This window comes from Heptranchias perlo, chromosome 3 (assembly GCF_035084215.1).
Source record: "Heptranchias perlo isolate sHepPer1 chromosome 3, sHepPer1.hap1, whole genome shotgun sequence".
Taxonomy (NCBI): Eukaryota; Metazoa; Chordata; class Chondrichthyes; order Hexanchiformes; family Hexanchidae; genus Heptranchias; species Heptranchias perlo.
This window is the reverse complement of record NC_090327.1, coordinates 51,468,109-51,484,187: the sequence shown is the minus strand read 5'-3', so window position 1 is coordinate 51,484,187 and position 16,079 is coordinate 51,468,109. Positions and strand designations below refer to the sequence as shown.

The following is a 16,079-nucleotide window of genomic DNA, read 5'->3' as shown; positions in this document are numbered from 1 at the left end:
AAATCTCATGGCATCAGGTCAAACATGGGCAAGGAAACCTCCTGCTGATTACCACCTACCGTCCTCCCTCAGCTGATGAATCAGTCCTCCTCCATGTTGAACACCACTTGGAGGAAGCACTGAGGGTAGCAAGGGCACAAAATGTACTCTGGGTGGGGGACTTCAATGTCCATCACCAAGAGTGGCTCGGTAGCACCACTACTGACCGAGCTGGCCGAGTCCTGAAGGACACAGCTGCTAGACTGGGCCTGCGGCAGGTGGTGAGTGAACCAACACGAGGGAAAAACTTAGTTGACCTCGTCCTCACCAATCTACCTGTCGCAAATGCATCTGTCCATGACAGTATTGGTAGGAGTGACCACCGCACAGTCCTCGTGGAGATGAAATCCCGTCTTCGCACTGAGGACACCATCCAACGTGTTGTGTGGCACTACCACCGTGCTAAATGGGATAGATTCAGAACAGATCCAGCAGCTCAAAACTGGGCATCCATGAGGCGCTGTGGGCCATCAGCAGCAGCAGAATTGTATTCCAGCACAATCTGTAACCTCATGGCCCGGCATATTCCTCACTCTACCATTACCAACAAGCCAGGGGATCAACCCTGGTTCAATGAGGAGTGCAGAAGAGCATGCCAGGAGCAGCACCAGGCGTACCGAAAAATGAGGTGCCAACCTGGTGAAGCTACAACTCAGGACTACATGCATGCTAAACAGCGGAAGCAACATGCTATAGACAGAGCTAAGCGATTCCACAACCAACGGATCAGATCAAAGCTCTGCAGTCCTGCCACATCCAGTCGTGAATGGTGGTGGACAATGAAACAACTAACGGGAGGAGGAGGCTCTGCAAACATCCCCATTCTCAATGATGGCGGAGTCCAGCACGTGAGTGCAAAAGACAAGGCTGAAGCGTTTGCAACCATCTTCAGCCAGAAGTGCCGAGTGGATAATCCATCTCAGCCTCCTCCCGATATCCCCACCATCACGGAAGCCAGTCTTCGGCCAATTCGATTCGCTCCACGTGATATCAAGAAACGGCTGAGTGCACTGGATACAGCAAAGGCTATGGGCCCCGACAACATCCCAGCTGTAGTGCTGAAGACTTGTGCTCCAGAACTAGCTGCGCCTCTAGCCAAGCTGTTCCAGTACAGCTACAACACTGGCATCCACCCGACAATGTGGAAAATTGCCCAGGTATGTCCTGTCCACAAAAAGCAGGACAAATCCAATCCGGCCAATTACCGCCCCATCAGTCTACTCTCAATCATCAGCAAAGTGATGGAAGGTGTCGTCGACAGTGCTATCAAGCGGCACTTACTCACCAATAACCTGCTCACCGATGCTCAGTTTGGGTTCCGCCAGGACCACTCGGCTCCAGACCTCATTACAGCCTTGGTCCAAACATGGACAAAAGAGCTGAATTCCAGAGGTGAGGTGAGAGTGACTGCCCTTGACATCAAGGCAGCATTTGACCGAGTGTGGCACCAAGGAGCCCTAGTAAAATTGAAGTCAATGGGAATCAGGGGGAAAACTCTCCAGTGGCTGGAGTCATACCTAGCACAAAGGAAGATGGTAGTGGTTGTTGGAGGCCAATCATCTCAGCCCCAGGGCATTGCTGCAGGAGTTCCTCAGGGCAGTGTCCTAGGCCCAACCATCTTCAGCTGCTTCATCAATGACCTTCCCTCCATCATAAGGTCAGAAATGGGGATGTTCGCTGATGACTGCACAGTGTTCAGTTCCATTCGCAACCCCTCAGATAATGAAGCAGTCCGAGCCTGCATGCAGCAAGACCTGGACAACATCCAGGCTTGGGCTCATAAGTGGCAAGTAACATTCGCGCCAGATAAGTGCCAGGCAATGACCATCTCCAACAAGAGAGAGTCTAACCACCTCCCCTTGACATTCAACGGCATTACCATCGCCGAATCCCCCACCATCAACATCCTGGGAGTCACCATTGACCAGAAACTTAACTGGACCAGCCATATAAATACTGTGGCTACGAGAGCAGGTCAGAGGCTGGGTATTCTGCGGCGAGTGACTCACCTCCTGACTCCCCAAAGCCTTTCCACCATCTACAAGGCACAAGTCAGGAGTGTGATGGAATACTCTCCACTTGCCTGGATGAGTGCAGCTCCAACAACACTCAAGAAGCTCGACACCATCCAAGATAAAGCAGCCCGCTTGATTGGCACCCCATCCACCACCCTAAACATTCACTCCCTTCACCACCGGCGCACTGTGGCTGCAGTGTGCACCATCCACAGGATGCACTGCAGCAACTCGCCAAGGCTTCTTCGACAGCACCTCCCAAACCCGCGACCTCTACCACCTAGAAGGACAAGGGCAGCAGGCGCATGGGAACAACACCACCTGCACGTTCCCCTCCAAGTCACACACCATCCCGACTTGGAAATATATCGCCGTTCCTTCATTGTCGCTGGGTCAAAATCCTGGAACTCCCTTCCTAACAGCACTGTGGGAGAACCGTCACCACACGGACTGCAGCGGTTCAAGAAGGCGGCTCACCACCACCTTCTCGAGGGCAATTAGGGATGGGCAATAAATGCCGGCCTTGCCAGCGACGCCCACATCCCGTGAACGAATAAAAAATTTTTTTTAAAAAGTACAAATTCAAATTGGAGGGTATGACATGATAGCTATTACTGAGACATGGTGCAGGATGGTCAGGATTGGGAACTAAATATACCGGGTTATAAGGTCTACAGGAGTGATAGGGAAAATGGAAGAGGGGGAGGAGCAGCCTTAATGATTAGAGATGAAATCACTTCAATGATAAAGGAGGATATAACGAGGGGTAAGCAGCCAACAGAGACCTTATGGGTTGAATTGAGAAATAGGAAAGGATCGAAGACTATAGTGGGAGTTGTGTATAGGACGCCTAGCAGCAGCTCTGAAGTGCTAGATTGTATAAATGCAGAGATTAGACAAGCGTGTAAGAAAGGCATGGTGGTCTTAATGGGGGACTTTAACCTTCATATAGATTGGGAAAAGCAGACTAGCAACTGTCAGAAAGGTAGTGAATTTCTTGAGTGTGTCCGGGATAGTTTTCTACAGCAGTATGTCCTAGAGGCAACAAGGGGGCAAGCCATACTAGATTTAGTAATGAATAATGAACCAGATTTAGTTAACAGCTTAACTGTGCGTGAACATCTATCCAATAGCGATCATAACATGATCGAGTTCAAGGTGGTGTTTGAAAGGGAAAAAAGTGAATCAGCTGCTAAGATTCTAGACTTGGGTAAGGCCGACTTCAATGGGATGAGACAGAGACTGTCCACAGTAAACTGGGCAAATCTATTAATGGGTAAAACGATTGATGATCAGTGGGAAATGTTTAAAGAAACATTTAACATGATACAGAATCGGTTTATACCCCTGAGGGGCAAGAACTTTACTTGCCAAAAAAAACAGCCATGGACAACTAAAGAGGTAAGGGACAGTATAAGACATAAGGAAAGGGCATACAAAAAGGCAAAAAATGGCACAGATCCTGGTGAATGGGAAAGATACAAAGATCAACAAAGGGTCACAAAACAGATAGTAAGAGCTACAAAAAGAGAGTATGAAAAGAAACTTGCAAGGGATATCAAAACCAACACGAAGAACTTTTATAGTTATATTAGGAAAAAGAGGGTGGTCAGGAGCAGTGTTGGCCCCTTAAAAACTGAAAGTGGGGATATTGTCATTGACAATGGGGAAATGGCAGACATGTTGAATAATTACTTTACGTCAGTATTTACAGTAGAAAAAGATGATAGCATGAATATGAATCGGGGACAGGGACTCAATAAAATTAACATAAGTAAAACAACAGTAATGAAGAAAATAATAGCACTAAAGAGTGACAAATCCCCAGGACCAGATGGTTTCCATCCCAGGGTTTTAAAGGAAGTAGGTGAGCACGTTGCAGATGCCCTAACTATAATCTTTCAAAGTTCTCTAGATTCAGGAACTGTCCATCTGGATTGGAAAATTGCACACGTCACTCTGCTTTTTAAGAAAGGAGAGAGAGGGAAACCAGGGAATTATAGACCAGTTAGTCTAACATCTGTTGTGGGGAAAATGCTGGAGTCTATAATTAAGGATAGGGTGACTGAACACCTCGAGAATTTTCAGTTAATCAGAGAGAGCCAGCATGGATTTGTGAAAGGTAGGTCGTGCCTGACAAACCTGATTGAATTTTTTGAAGAGGTGACTAAAGTAGTGGACAGGGGAATGTCAATGGATGTTTTTTTATATAGACTTCCAGAAGGCATTTGATAAAGTCCCACATGGAGACTGTTAGCTAAGATAGAAGCCCATGGAATTGAGGGAAAAGTACGGACTTGGATAGAAAGTTGGCTGAGCGAAAGGCGACAGAGAGTAGGGATAATGGGAAGGTACTCACATTGGCAGGATGTGACTAGTGGAGTCCCGCAGGGATTTGTCTTGGGGCCTCAATTATTCATAATATTTATTAACGACTTAGATGAAGGCATAGAAAGTCTCATATCTAAGTTTGCCGATGACACGAAGATTGGTGGCATTATAAGCAGTGTAGATGAAAACATAAAATTACAAAGCGATATTGATAGATTAGGTGAATGGGCAAAACTGTGGCAAATGGAATTCAATGTAGGCAAATGTGAGGTCATCCACTTTGGATCAAAAAAGGATAGAACAGGGTACTTTCTAAATGGTAAAAAGTTAAAAACAGTGGATGTCCAAAGGGACTTAGGGGTTCAGGTACATAGATCATTGAAGTGTCATGAACAGGTGCAGAAAATAATCAAGAAGGCTAATGGAATGCTGGCCTTTATATCTAGAGGACTGGAGTACAAGGGGGCAGAAGTTATGCTGCAGCTATACAAAACCCTGGTTAGACCGCACCTGGAGTACTGCGAGCAGTTCCGGGCACCGGACCTTCGGAAGGACATATTGGCCTTGGAGGGAGTGCAGCGTAGGTTTACTAGAATGATACCCAGACTTCAAGGGTTAAGTTACGAGGAGAGATTACACAAATTGGGGTTGTATTCTCTGGAGTTTAGAAGGTTAAGGGGTGATCTGATCAAAGTTTATAAGATATTAAGGGGAACAGATACGGTGGATAGAGAGAAACTATTTCCGCTGGTTGGGGATTCTAGGAATAGGGGGCACAGTCTAAAAATTAGAGCCAGACCTTTCAGGAGTGAGATTAGAAAACATTTCTACGCACAAAGGGTGGTAGAAGTTTGGAACTCTCTTCCGCAAACGGCAATTGATGCTCGCTCAATTGCTAAATTTAAATCTGAGATAGATAGCTTTTTGGCAACCAAAGGTATTAAGGGATATGGGCCAAAGGCAGGTATATGGAGTTAGATCACAGATCAGCTATGATCTTATGAAATGGCGGCACAGGCTCGAGGGGCTGAATGGCCTACTCCTGTTCCTATATTCCAATGTTCCTAAACCAGGCTGGGACTTGCGTCCCGGAGAATCGAATAACTAGGGCTGTAGATAGGGCTTTAAAGTTTTTTCATATCAAAAAATATTGAATTTACTAAGAAACTGACTAGTTTACACCAATGAAACTAGTAAATGGTTCAGTATAGCTCTTTTTAAATCATTTTCAGTGATTTTAAATCGGGTTACTCACGGGTGGAGGACTGGACACCCTTATTAAAAATGGTTATTTTTGGTGATAAACCCATTTTCAGCTGTATTAATAAAACTGCACCAGGTTACCACTCTTAAACACATCAAGGAATACTTTTTAATGGAAAGAAAAAAAATAAACAATTACATTCTGTTATGTCGCCCGATTGTGCTGGTTCATCGAAGATTTTACGTTTGTGATTATGCAAATTAATAAAAGTGAACTGTAACTTAACCAGCGCAATTTCCAGATTGCACACAAAGCAGAAGCTCTACCCCATGGTCTTCAGCATCTGGAGCTCTGTTGAGATGATATGACCGCATAATGAATGGGACCTAGCCCTAAACGTCACATTTTTCCTTAATGAGCCTAGCACATGACTGATATACAGGCTGTTAGTGCCACTGGCACTTCCATGTTGGATTATAACATGTCATGTGCACAGGGCATTGAGCAGGTCTTGGGCTTCAGGAATCCATGAGGTAAGAAGACGGTGCCCGATGCCCAGCCATTATTAGGGCCGAAGGTCATGTTATTGGCATCATCATATCATTTCAAATGGAATTGCATAAGAATTTGAAAACTATTAAAAGGTATGAAGAGCAAGGGAATGGGATTAGAGTAAACAGCTCCAGCTGAACAGCTAGCATTGGGTTAAAATTCTGGAACTCCCTACCTAAGAACATTGTGGGAACACCTGCCCATTGTCTCTGAATAGGTGAGAAATTTAGCCTCTATCTTCATTCATCTTTAGCTCCATTTATTGAATATGGAATTATCTCAGCAATTTTTTTCTCCTACTTTCTTGAAGGCATTAGGATTAATTTTCGGATGTTGGGTTTTGGAATGGTACGCACCAGGCTTAGTGCATACCTGTGCTGCAGAGTTGTCCTTAATTATATATTCACTGAAAACTCCCAGCCTGGACTGGGCTTCCCGCTGGGAGCTCACGCAATGGAGGACAGAGTTTCTGGCTCTTAAAGGGCTGCAGCAGCCATTTAAAGTTTTTTTTTGCCTGCCATAAATTCTACTGAGTTTGGAAATCCCTGGAACCATACCCTAGCAAGCAACCGACACGGGGAGAGTAGCAACCGGGGAGAGAAAATTGGCAGAAAAGGAAGTTAAAAAAGACATTTATGAAATTCCTACTATTCATTAAATATCAAGCAATAAGATAAACAGAGAAAAACATTTATCACAACTCTATGGGCTTGTTTACTTGACAATACTTAAAGCAGAATAATCCACTATGAACTTCTCTGGATTAAAACCTCTCAGGCCAGTACAGAAACATAAACCCCAATTTTAACCTAACCCGCCCGGTGGGAAGGGGGCGGGTTCAGGTCGGACTCCTTTCACACCCTGCCTGATTGTATGCTCAATTGACTTCATAGGAGCAGAAAATCAGGCGGGTGGGAAAATGGGCATCTGCCCCGAACCCGCTCCATTCCTGCCGGGCTGGTTAGGTTAAAATCGGGGCCAAAACCTTCTTACCATAAGTTCGCTGTCACCGTAACCACTTTTACAGCGAAGATGTGTTGTCAACAGCTAATGTGTGATAGTCCCACTGTTCATTCCACTCTCATATAAAGCAAGGGACCCCCATAGCCCTAATGGCATCAGAGACTCACAAACTGCCATTAGGTTTCTACTTGTCTGCAAATGTGTTTAGCCAGATTCTATTGCCTTACATCAATCAATCACAGGTCTCCAGCTTCCAATGTTCTTCATTTGTAGGCAGGAAGTGTGCTATTGTCCAGGAGTCCAACTTAAATCTAAAAGTACTTTACGACACTGCTGCCAGTGCAATTTGCAGTATCCTGAAGTTTACTGGAGGTCACCCTAGAGATTTGTATTACTTGTCTTGAGGCAACAGAAGATGTCAGTGGGATGTGATGATGCTAAACATACTTTTCCTCCCTGGGTGCCTCTATAATGGAAGTCAATGGTCTGAGACACCCACCTGTAGATCCAAGAGTGCTACGCTGAAGTCACTTCAAATGTAAACATAGCTCACAAATTAAGAGAGGTGACATTATCGGCTTGGAAATTACTCTTGCTGATGTTATAGTACAAATGTTCATAGTAAATTCCTCTCTCTACTGTTTTAATGAGGGTGTTAATCCATTTAAAATTATCATCTATAATAACTTCCAGTCTATAATTAATGTAAGTAGCAAGGGATACTCCACCTGTATTCCAACAGAAGAACATTTATTTTTTCTCAACACATCCCCTTTCGATTCCTCTGCTGGCAGGATGTCCTTGTCATTCGATGGTGTGCTGTCAATGTGCTGCTGACTGTTAGAAGGTCCGTGAATCTGTGCATTTGCAGCTTCAATAGCAGCATTTAAGGCCTTGACACTGTCCAAACTTTCTGTAGAGTTACTTAGTCCTGACTGGCTGTTTAGATCACCCCTCTGGGTGTGGCCATCCAAATATGCATCTTGAGCAGATTCTGTGCTGCTCTGGGCAGTAATCGAGATGAATGGTTTAATTGTGGTCCGTGGTGGCACTGGAGGAGGATTCTTCTTATATGTAGTAATACATGATGACACTGGTTAGACAGACAAAAACAAAATGTCAGGTATTGAATGTACTATAAAACTCTATGGAACTAGTTTTAATGTTTAACCGTCAAATTTTAAAGTAACCATGATAAATTTAAAGGCATTGTCTTCATCAAAAAGTGTAAATGGAAAAAAAAGGTTTGGCCAAACTATTCCATGATGCATCATCATGTCACTCATGTATGATGTCACTGTGACACAAATGATGAACAGCTCTTCACCCTCCCCTAATAAAAGCAGTTTGCAAAACAATTTACATGAAGATAGCTAAAATTGGTTCAGATGATTCTTTTTACCCATTGTGCAAACAGAATACATAAGCTTGTGAGTATGCAGTCTCCCACAATAAGAAAGCTAAAATAATTATTTGGAGTAATTTGCAAAACCTTCTCTATGATGCCACTCCTTCAGCTCCATCCTCAAAACTATAATAACAACTGGTAAAAACACAGGACCACACATGATGGCACAATGTGCAGCATGTGAAGTTCCACTGAAAATCACTTAAAAAGCTATGTATAAAGGTGTATTACATATAAAATCTAAATCCCACTTAACAGAATGTACACTGGGGACCTAATCGATTATGCAAAGTGAACTTGTGTTGTGACTGTCGATCTTTTTTCGAAACATACCAGGGGTAATCTTTAATTTCCGCTTGGAACAGGCATGAAGTCGGCCGAGTGGCTGCGCTGCTTGCCTGTTGGTGCCTGCATGAGGCCAGAGTCATTTTGCTGATCGGGCCTCATTAACTTGCTGCCGGTGAGAGGCAGGTGTCAAGTGGGTGCCCCGTGGTAGCTTGTGGTTGTTAGGCTGCGTGTAGACCAGATTTTCCTTAGCGCAAACCAATATTGCAGTGAAAGCCTCAAACAGTCCTTAGGCCCCTTTTTCACATATACAACAGACATAATGCTTGTTTCAGGCGTGAGCACTGCAAGCTGATTTTTTTGGCCTTTACCAATTTGGTGAGCAGTGCATCTCTGGCTCGTAATGAGCATGCGCTTCCTACCCACCATATTGGAGGCTTAGGAGACTGTTTAGCGGCTGAATATCTAGGCCCCTGTCTTTTGAATCAGACTAAACCGAGGCCTCATCTCCTGGTTTAGGTGGATGTAAAAAGATTGCATGGCACTATTTGAAGATCAGGGAATTCTCCTGTTGTCCAGACCAACTTTCCTCCCTCAGCCAGAAACAAGTTAACTGATCAGTCATCTCATTTGCTCTTTGTGGACCTTGCTGTGTGCAAACTGGCTGATGTATCTACCTATACAACAGTGAGTGTGTGGTGCTCTAGGATATCATATAAATTAATGAAAACTTTTTCTCTTATCTATGATAGATGGGGGAAAAGGCATTGCTGCTGATAGTATGAAAAAGCTCCACTAGTTTTACTAAGACCACTGGTGTCAAAATGCCCCGCATCCCTTTTGCACAGCTGAAAACTTGTACAAAATTTGAAAATCATAACTTTAGGAGCTTCTTCAATGGTTTCAGTGAGCTTACCTCATGATTAACCGAACCTTACAGGCCTACAGGTCCCAAGTTTTATCCTTGATTTGTGCTGATTTAGCTAAGCTCAAATCGGACAATGGTTTGGGCAGTACAATTGACCTCATCACCTCTGGATTAGATGGGAAAACTGGGTAGGGTTCTTGCTCCTGATCACTATCCTACAACCCCCCCTGGAAGTGCGTGAGTGTGAACAGGTTCGGCTGCGATACTCCCCATGGTTAATTAGCCTTGACACACTTGCTGTCTAGGCTCACATGTGAATAATGACCACTTGAGTGAGGTATCAGAGGATGAATGGTTTTTGTGGAACTGAACCTCAGCAAGGAGGCAAAACCTTCAGAAAAGGATTTGGAAAAAAATCTGGTGAGAAAGAGAGAAAAAAATATCAATACTGATCATCACTATATTCTCTATTTGTAAGAAAAATTAGCCTACTCCATATAAGAATTTTCATTTACACAGTGCCTTATCGTATCCTCAGGATGTTTCAAAGCACTTTACAATGAATTAATTTTTAAGTGTGGTCACTGTTATTATGCAGGCAAATGTGGCAACCAAATCGCACACATCAAGGTCCCGTGAACAGCAAATGAGATGAATGACCAGTTAATCTTTTTTTGGTGGTATTGGTTGAGAGATGACTGTTAGCCAGGACTCCAGGGGAACTCCCTGTTCTTCTTCAAATAGTGCCATCTCAACATTTATGTCCACCTGGACAGACAGATGGGGCCACGGTTTAATATCTCATTGAAAAGGCAGCTCCCCCAACAATGCAGCACTCCCTCAGTACTGCGTTGAAGTGTCAGCCAAATTATGTGAACAAGTCCATAGTGGGGCTTGAACCCTCAACCTTCTGACTCACAGGTGAGTGCTACCTCTGAGCCAAGCTGACATATAAGACATGAAACAGTGGATAGTTTTTTAAAAAATGATAAGGAAAGCCATATGATGAAATTAGTTTCTTTTTTATGAATTTAATAACGCAAGGAAATCCACTACAAGTCTTGACATCCCACAATTTGTCAACTGCTTAATAAGTGTAAAATACTCAGAATACTTTCTGCAATGGTATCTTCATTGGCCCAGGTGGCGCTCGAGGCCCAGTCTCTTATAACGGCAGGGCCTCATTAACACAAATGTGGCAAGCTGCCCGCCCAAAATAGTCGTCCAAAGGCTGCCCATCCGCCACTCAGTTAAGTCGTCGGGGGAACTCGGGAGGGTTTTGCGAATGTGTGGGGGGGAAGGGGGCAAAGAGAGCCGGGGTGGCATTCCTGCTCCTCCTGACCCCACAAAAGTAGTTTTTACACCTACTTGTAAAGGTCGCCGTTTCTGGTTCGACAGGCTGACTTAGCAGAGCGTGGGTAGCGGACACTCTGCCCAGTGGGCCGTTCAGGGCCTTATGTACATCATAGGACCCTGATTTCTGCATATTCATGAGGCTCCTGCCGGTTGCAGGGATTAAAATTCTCCCTTACGTGTTAGTGAACTGATTTACACTGCTCCATTTTGATTTCTAGGATATCATATGGGCCAATTTGCATATGATCACACAGATTTTTTTAAGGCAACTGGAAGTGTCTCTTGGCAGTGGGGCACTGTTACACTATTCTGGAAGTTTTGGAAAAGTGGTGCTGTATCCCATTTATTTTTCCACAGCACAGGTGGAAAATTCAGCAGCAGTTCACAAGGCAGCCGTTTTAGATTTCCAACTGCAGAAGAATTGCACATTTGCTGTCAGCTGCTCGTTAAGAATTTAATTTTTAAATTTTTTTTTTATTCGTTCACGGGATGTGGGCGTCGCTGGCGAGGCCAGCATTTATTGCCCATCCCTAATTGCCCTCGAGAAGGTAGTGGTGAGCCGCCTTCTTGAACCGCTGCAGTCCGTGTGGTGACGGTTCTCCCACAGTGCTGTTAGGAAGGGAGTTCCAGGATTTTGACCCAGCGAGCCCATAGACTGTAAATTTCAGTTAATACAGTGTGAAATACTGATGGAGATTATTGAAGTATTTACATGAGATGCTCCACTTTGATCAAAAAGGACAGAGTTAGCATGCCCATGTCTAAAGCACAAAATTTAACTTGTAGTGTGTTTGGGGCAGGAGGGGAGAAGTGGGGGGTAACCCCCCACGGAGAGTTCAGCATGAGGCCCAGGCCATTTTAACTCCAGGGCCTCATTTAAATGCTACTGCACTGTGATGTCAGGGCTGGCGGGCTGGAGTAGGAATTGGGTCAGGAGACTAAGGATGCCGGGGAGCCTAGGGTACGGTCTCCGGTATGGTTAGTACTGGGGAAGGGAATTCTTGGGTGTGCTGGCGCTGGGTTAGAGAGGCAAGGCCGGGGCTGGGCATCCCCAAGGATTCCTTGTAGGGTCCTGGGGGGCACTCTTGTTCGTCCTGGCCCACAAGGATTCCTCTGAAAAGTAACATTTTTATGTTTACCTTGGCCTCTTCTGGCCACTCCAGGTCTTATTGTCAGGTTTGGTGCCATGTGGGATTCCCAAGATTTTTAGTTAAAATGGGGTTGCGGCGCCAATGATGTCAACGAGCCGCGGCTTTTGCCCGGGGCGGGTGGTTCTCCTATGCCTGATTTGAGGTCAGTTAAGATGGTGGGAGGAGGAAATGCGTCGCAACCCCCTGCCATCTTAACTCCCCACTCGCACCATCACTGTTATCCCGCCATACGGGCAGGGTCAAAAGCCACCCTATAGATACATAGAAACTGACTTAAGGGACTCCATTCATGTGCTGAAAATTAGAAGCATACCTGATCATGCTGGCCACACACAGACACGGCTGTGTGTTATTCAATAAAACACACAAAGCCTCAATTCGTTTCTTGGTCCCAGAGCTAGATTGAACAGCTGCAGTCTGAGACAAGTTATTACAGGTCTTTGTATTGTGTGAGCTGTTACTCCCTTCAGATAAGCTCAGGCACACAAGCAACAAGTCAGTAAACCACCCCAGGCTTTTTATAACTAGAAACCATGTGGGCTGCCTCGCCCTGCTCAAAACAAACCTGCACACTTACAAATCTGTCAAGTTCCCCTTATTCCCAGTGACAGCTAATTCTGGTGTGTGACTTGTGTACATGTGGGTGTGTGTATATATATATATATATACACACACACATACATATGTTAAAAAAAAAGCAAATCTTTCTGCATCCTTCACTGGAAAAAATAACCTCATCTCAATTAATTTCAGCTGGTTTGCAATCAATGCCACATTTTCCTCCCCCCTCCTAAAACAAAACACACAAAAATACCTCACTGTTTCTAATGATCTGATCTTGGCAATACTGCTTCTAGGTAGGTTTGCAAAAGTGTTCCTTAATATTTAGTCTCCAGTGGCTTGGAGGAGCAGTCCCCTTAAATTACAGTACTATTAATGTGGCTTATTTTCTACTCATTGCACAGGACAAAGGATTATCTGTGATAACAAATGGTTGTTTGCAGCATGGACAATTTTTTATTCTCTACTTGTGCCAATGACAGATGTTAGTACCTAGTTAGTAAGAAGACACAAGCACCAAACACCAGCTATTGCCCCCACTAGATAATGGGCAAATCCACAAACAAAACCCAAGAGATGATTTAGGATCAAGATGATATTTTCTAATCTGTCTCAATTCGGTAACACTTGAATATTAATCTCTATGCCTGTTATCGCATAAATTGAGCTGCCCATCCACACTTTTGTTTAGGCAAAAAGTATATGGAGCTGAAAATGCACAGGCCTGACAACTCCCCTTTATAAGAGGGCAAAAATTTGCAGAGAATATTTAAAATTCTGGACCCCTAGAAGGAGATATTAGGACAAATGACCAAAAACTTGGTCAAAGAGGTAGGTTTTAAGGAGCATCTTAAAAGAGGAGAGATAGAGAGGCAGAGATGTTTAGAGAGGGAATTCCACAGCTTAGGGCCAAGACAGCTGAAGGTACGGCTACCAATGGTGGGGCAAAGAAATTCGGGGGTGCACAAGAGGCCAGAATTGGAGGCAGAGTTCTCGGAGGGTTGTAGGGCTGGAGGAGCGAGGCCATGGAGGGATTTGAACACAAGGATGAGAATTTTAAATTCGAGGCATTCCTGGACTGGTACCCAATATAGGTCAATGAGCCTACACTGAGTGAATGGGACTTGGAACGAGTTAGGATAGGGGCAGCAGAGTTTTGGATGAGTTGAAGATTATGGAGGATGGAGGATGGAGGATGGCAGACTGGCCAGGAGAGCATTGGGACAGTCGAGTCTGAAGGCAACAAAAGCATTGATGAGGGTTTTTAGCAGCAAATGGGCTGAGGCAGGGGCACAAATGGCCGATATTACAGAGGTGGAAGGAAGCCGATCTTGGTGACGATCTCGGAAGCTCAACTCAAGGTCGAATAAGACGTCGAGGTGGAGAACAGTCTTATTCAGCCTCAGACAGTGGCCAGGGAAGGGGATGGAATTGGTGGCTAGGGAACGGAGTTTGTGGCGGGGACCAAAGACAATGGCTTCGGTCTTCCCAATATTTAACTGGAGGAAATTTCTGCTCCAATACTGGCTGCAGTGGAGGATCGAGAGAGGTGGTGGTGAGGTGGAGCTGGGTGTCGTCAGCGTACAGAGACCTCGCGTATTTGGGTTCTTTTTTTAAATTTCAAAATATACTTTATTTCAGAGAATTTAAAAAGGTACACACAGTTCAAAGTAAATATCACAATTCCAAACCAATACATTTCAAACCAAGAACACTACAGATTGTACACAAAGCGATCTCATTATTACAATTCAAACACAGTATTTCTTATGACTCATGGTGTACAATACATAGTGGCCTTTCCCCATAGAGCCTTTGCGTAGGTCGCACAACGCCTCTGTGCGTCCCGCAGCACGTACTCCTACACCTTGGAGTGTGCCAGTCAGCAACACTCTGTCATGAACAGCTCCTTCAGCAGGTTTCGGGTGGACCAAGGGACCTCCTTCACCGAGTTGATGGTCTTCCAGCTGCAGGTGATATCTGTCTCGGTGTGCGTCCTGGGGAACAGTCCGTAGAGCACAGCGTCCTGTGTTACCGAACTGTTTGGGATGAACCGGGTTAGATACCAACGCATCTCTCTCCACACCCCCTGCGCAAAGGGGCAGCCAATCAGGAGGTGGAAGACGGTCTCCTCCCACCACAGCCTCAAGGGCAGCTCACGGTGGCGCTGAAGTTCCATGCATGTTGGAAGGACTGCACTGGGAGGGCCTTTCTCACTACCATCCAGGCTACATTCTGGTGCCTATTGGTCAGTTCCGGCGACGAGACGTTCTGCCAAATGGCATTGACCGTCTGGTCAGGGAAGAAACCAATCGAGTCCACCCTCCTAGTTCCATGTAGGAGTCTGACGGCCTTGTGGTCGAAGGGATCCCCTCCTTAGGAACTTCTCCACCTGGGACAGGTGGGGGGGGGAAAACGGTCCAGCTGGACGGGACGTCCTGCACCTGCTCGGCTGGCGTGGCCAGACCCAGCCTTCTTAGTGTGTTGGACAGGTAGAAACCCAGCATGTGGTGATACTTGGTGTTTGCCGTACTGGGGCTCTACTCATATCCTTAGGCAGCCACACACACAAAGGTGACCATCAGGATCAGAGGGGTGTTAGGGACACTCTTCCCCCCCTTTGTCTGGGGTCTTGTACATGGTGGCCCTGCGGACGCGTTCTACCTTGGACCTCCAGACAAAGTGGAAGATAGCTCGGGTGACTGTGATGGTAGTTGTGGGGAATGGGCCAGACCCTGGCCACGTAGAGCAACACCGTGAGTACCTCACAACCTTATCACCAGGTTCCTGCAGTTTTGGAGAAGGATCATCCCACCCACATACCAAGCTTTTGTTTGGCCGTGGCGATCTGCTCCTCCCAGTCCTTTGTGCAGGCCAGGGCCCCCAGAGCTAGATCCCCAGCATCTTCAGGTAGTCGGACCTGACGGTGAAGGGGACAAGGGACCGAGCCTCCCACCTGCCAAAGAACATGGCTTCACTTTTGTTTCGGTTCAATCTGGCCCGAAGTCAGCTCGAAAAGGTCGCAGATGCCCATCAGTGTGTGGACCGACTGCTGGTCAGAGCAGTAGACGGTGATGTCATCCATGTACAGGGAGGCCTTAACCTGACAGCCTCCGCTGCCTGGGATCGTCACTGCCCTGATACCTGTGTCCTTCCTGATGGATGTGGCAAAAGGCTCGATACAACACATGAACAAGACCGCGGAGAGATGACAACCTTGCCTGACTCCAGATCTAATCGGAAAGTTCCCTGACTCCCACTCACTGATTAGGACTGCGCTACGGATGTCCGCATAAAGCGGTCAGATCCAATCGTGGATTCCCTCACCAAAACCCATTTTGGACAG

At 45.6% G+C, this 16,079-nt stretch overlaps 1 protein-coding gene across 2 annotated transcripts in view; it reads right to left on the bottom strand.

Annotated features, from left to right (window-relative positions):
* dlgap1a (discs, large (Drosophila) homolog-associated protein 1a) overlaps nt 1-16,079 on the bottom strand; it is a 221,819-nt gene that overhangs the window by 57,097 nt on the left and 148,643 nt on the right. For both annotated transcript variants that reach the window (XM_067979641.1, XM_067979638.1), the window contains one exon: nt 7,833-8,197. In XM_067979641.1, the coding sequence (XP_067835742.1) occupies nt 7,833-8,197 (365 nt within the window). The remainder of the gene's footprint in view (nt 1-7,832; nt 8,198-16,079) is intronic.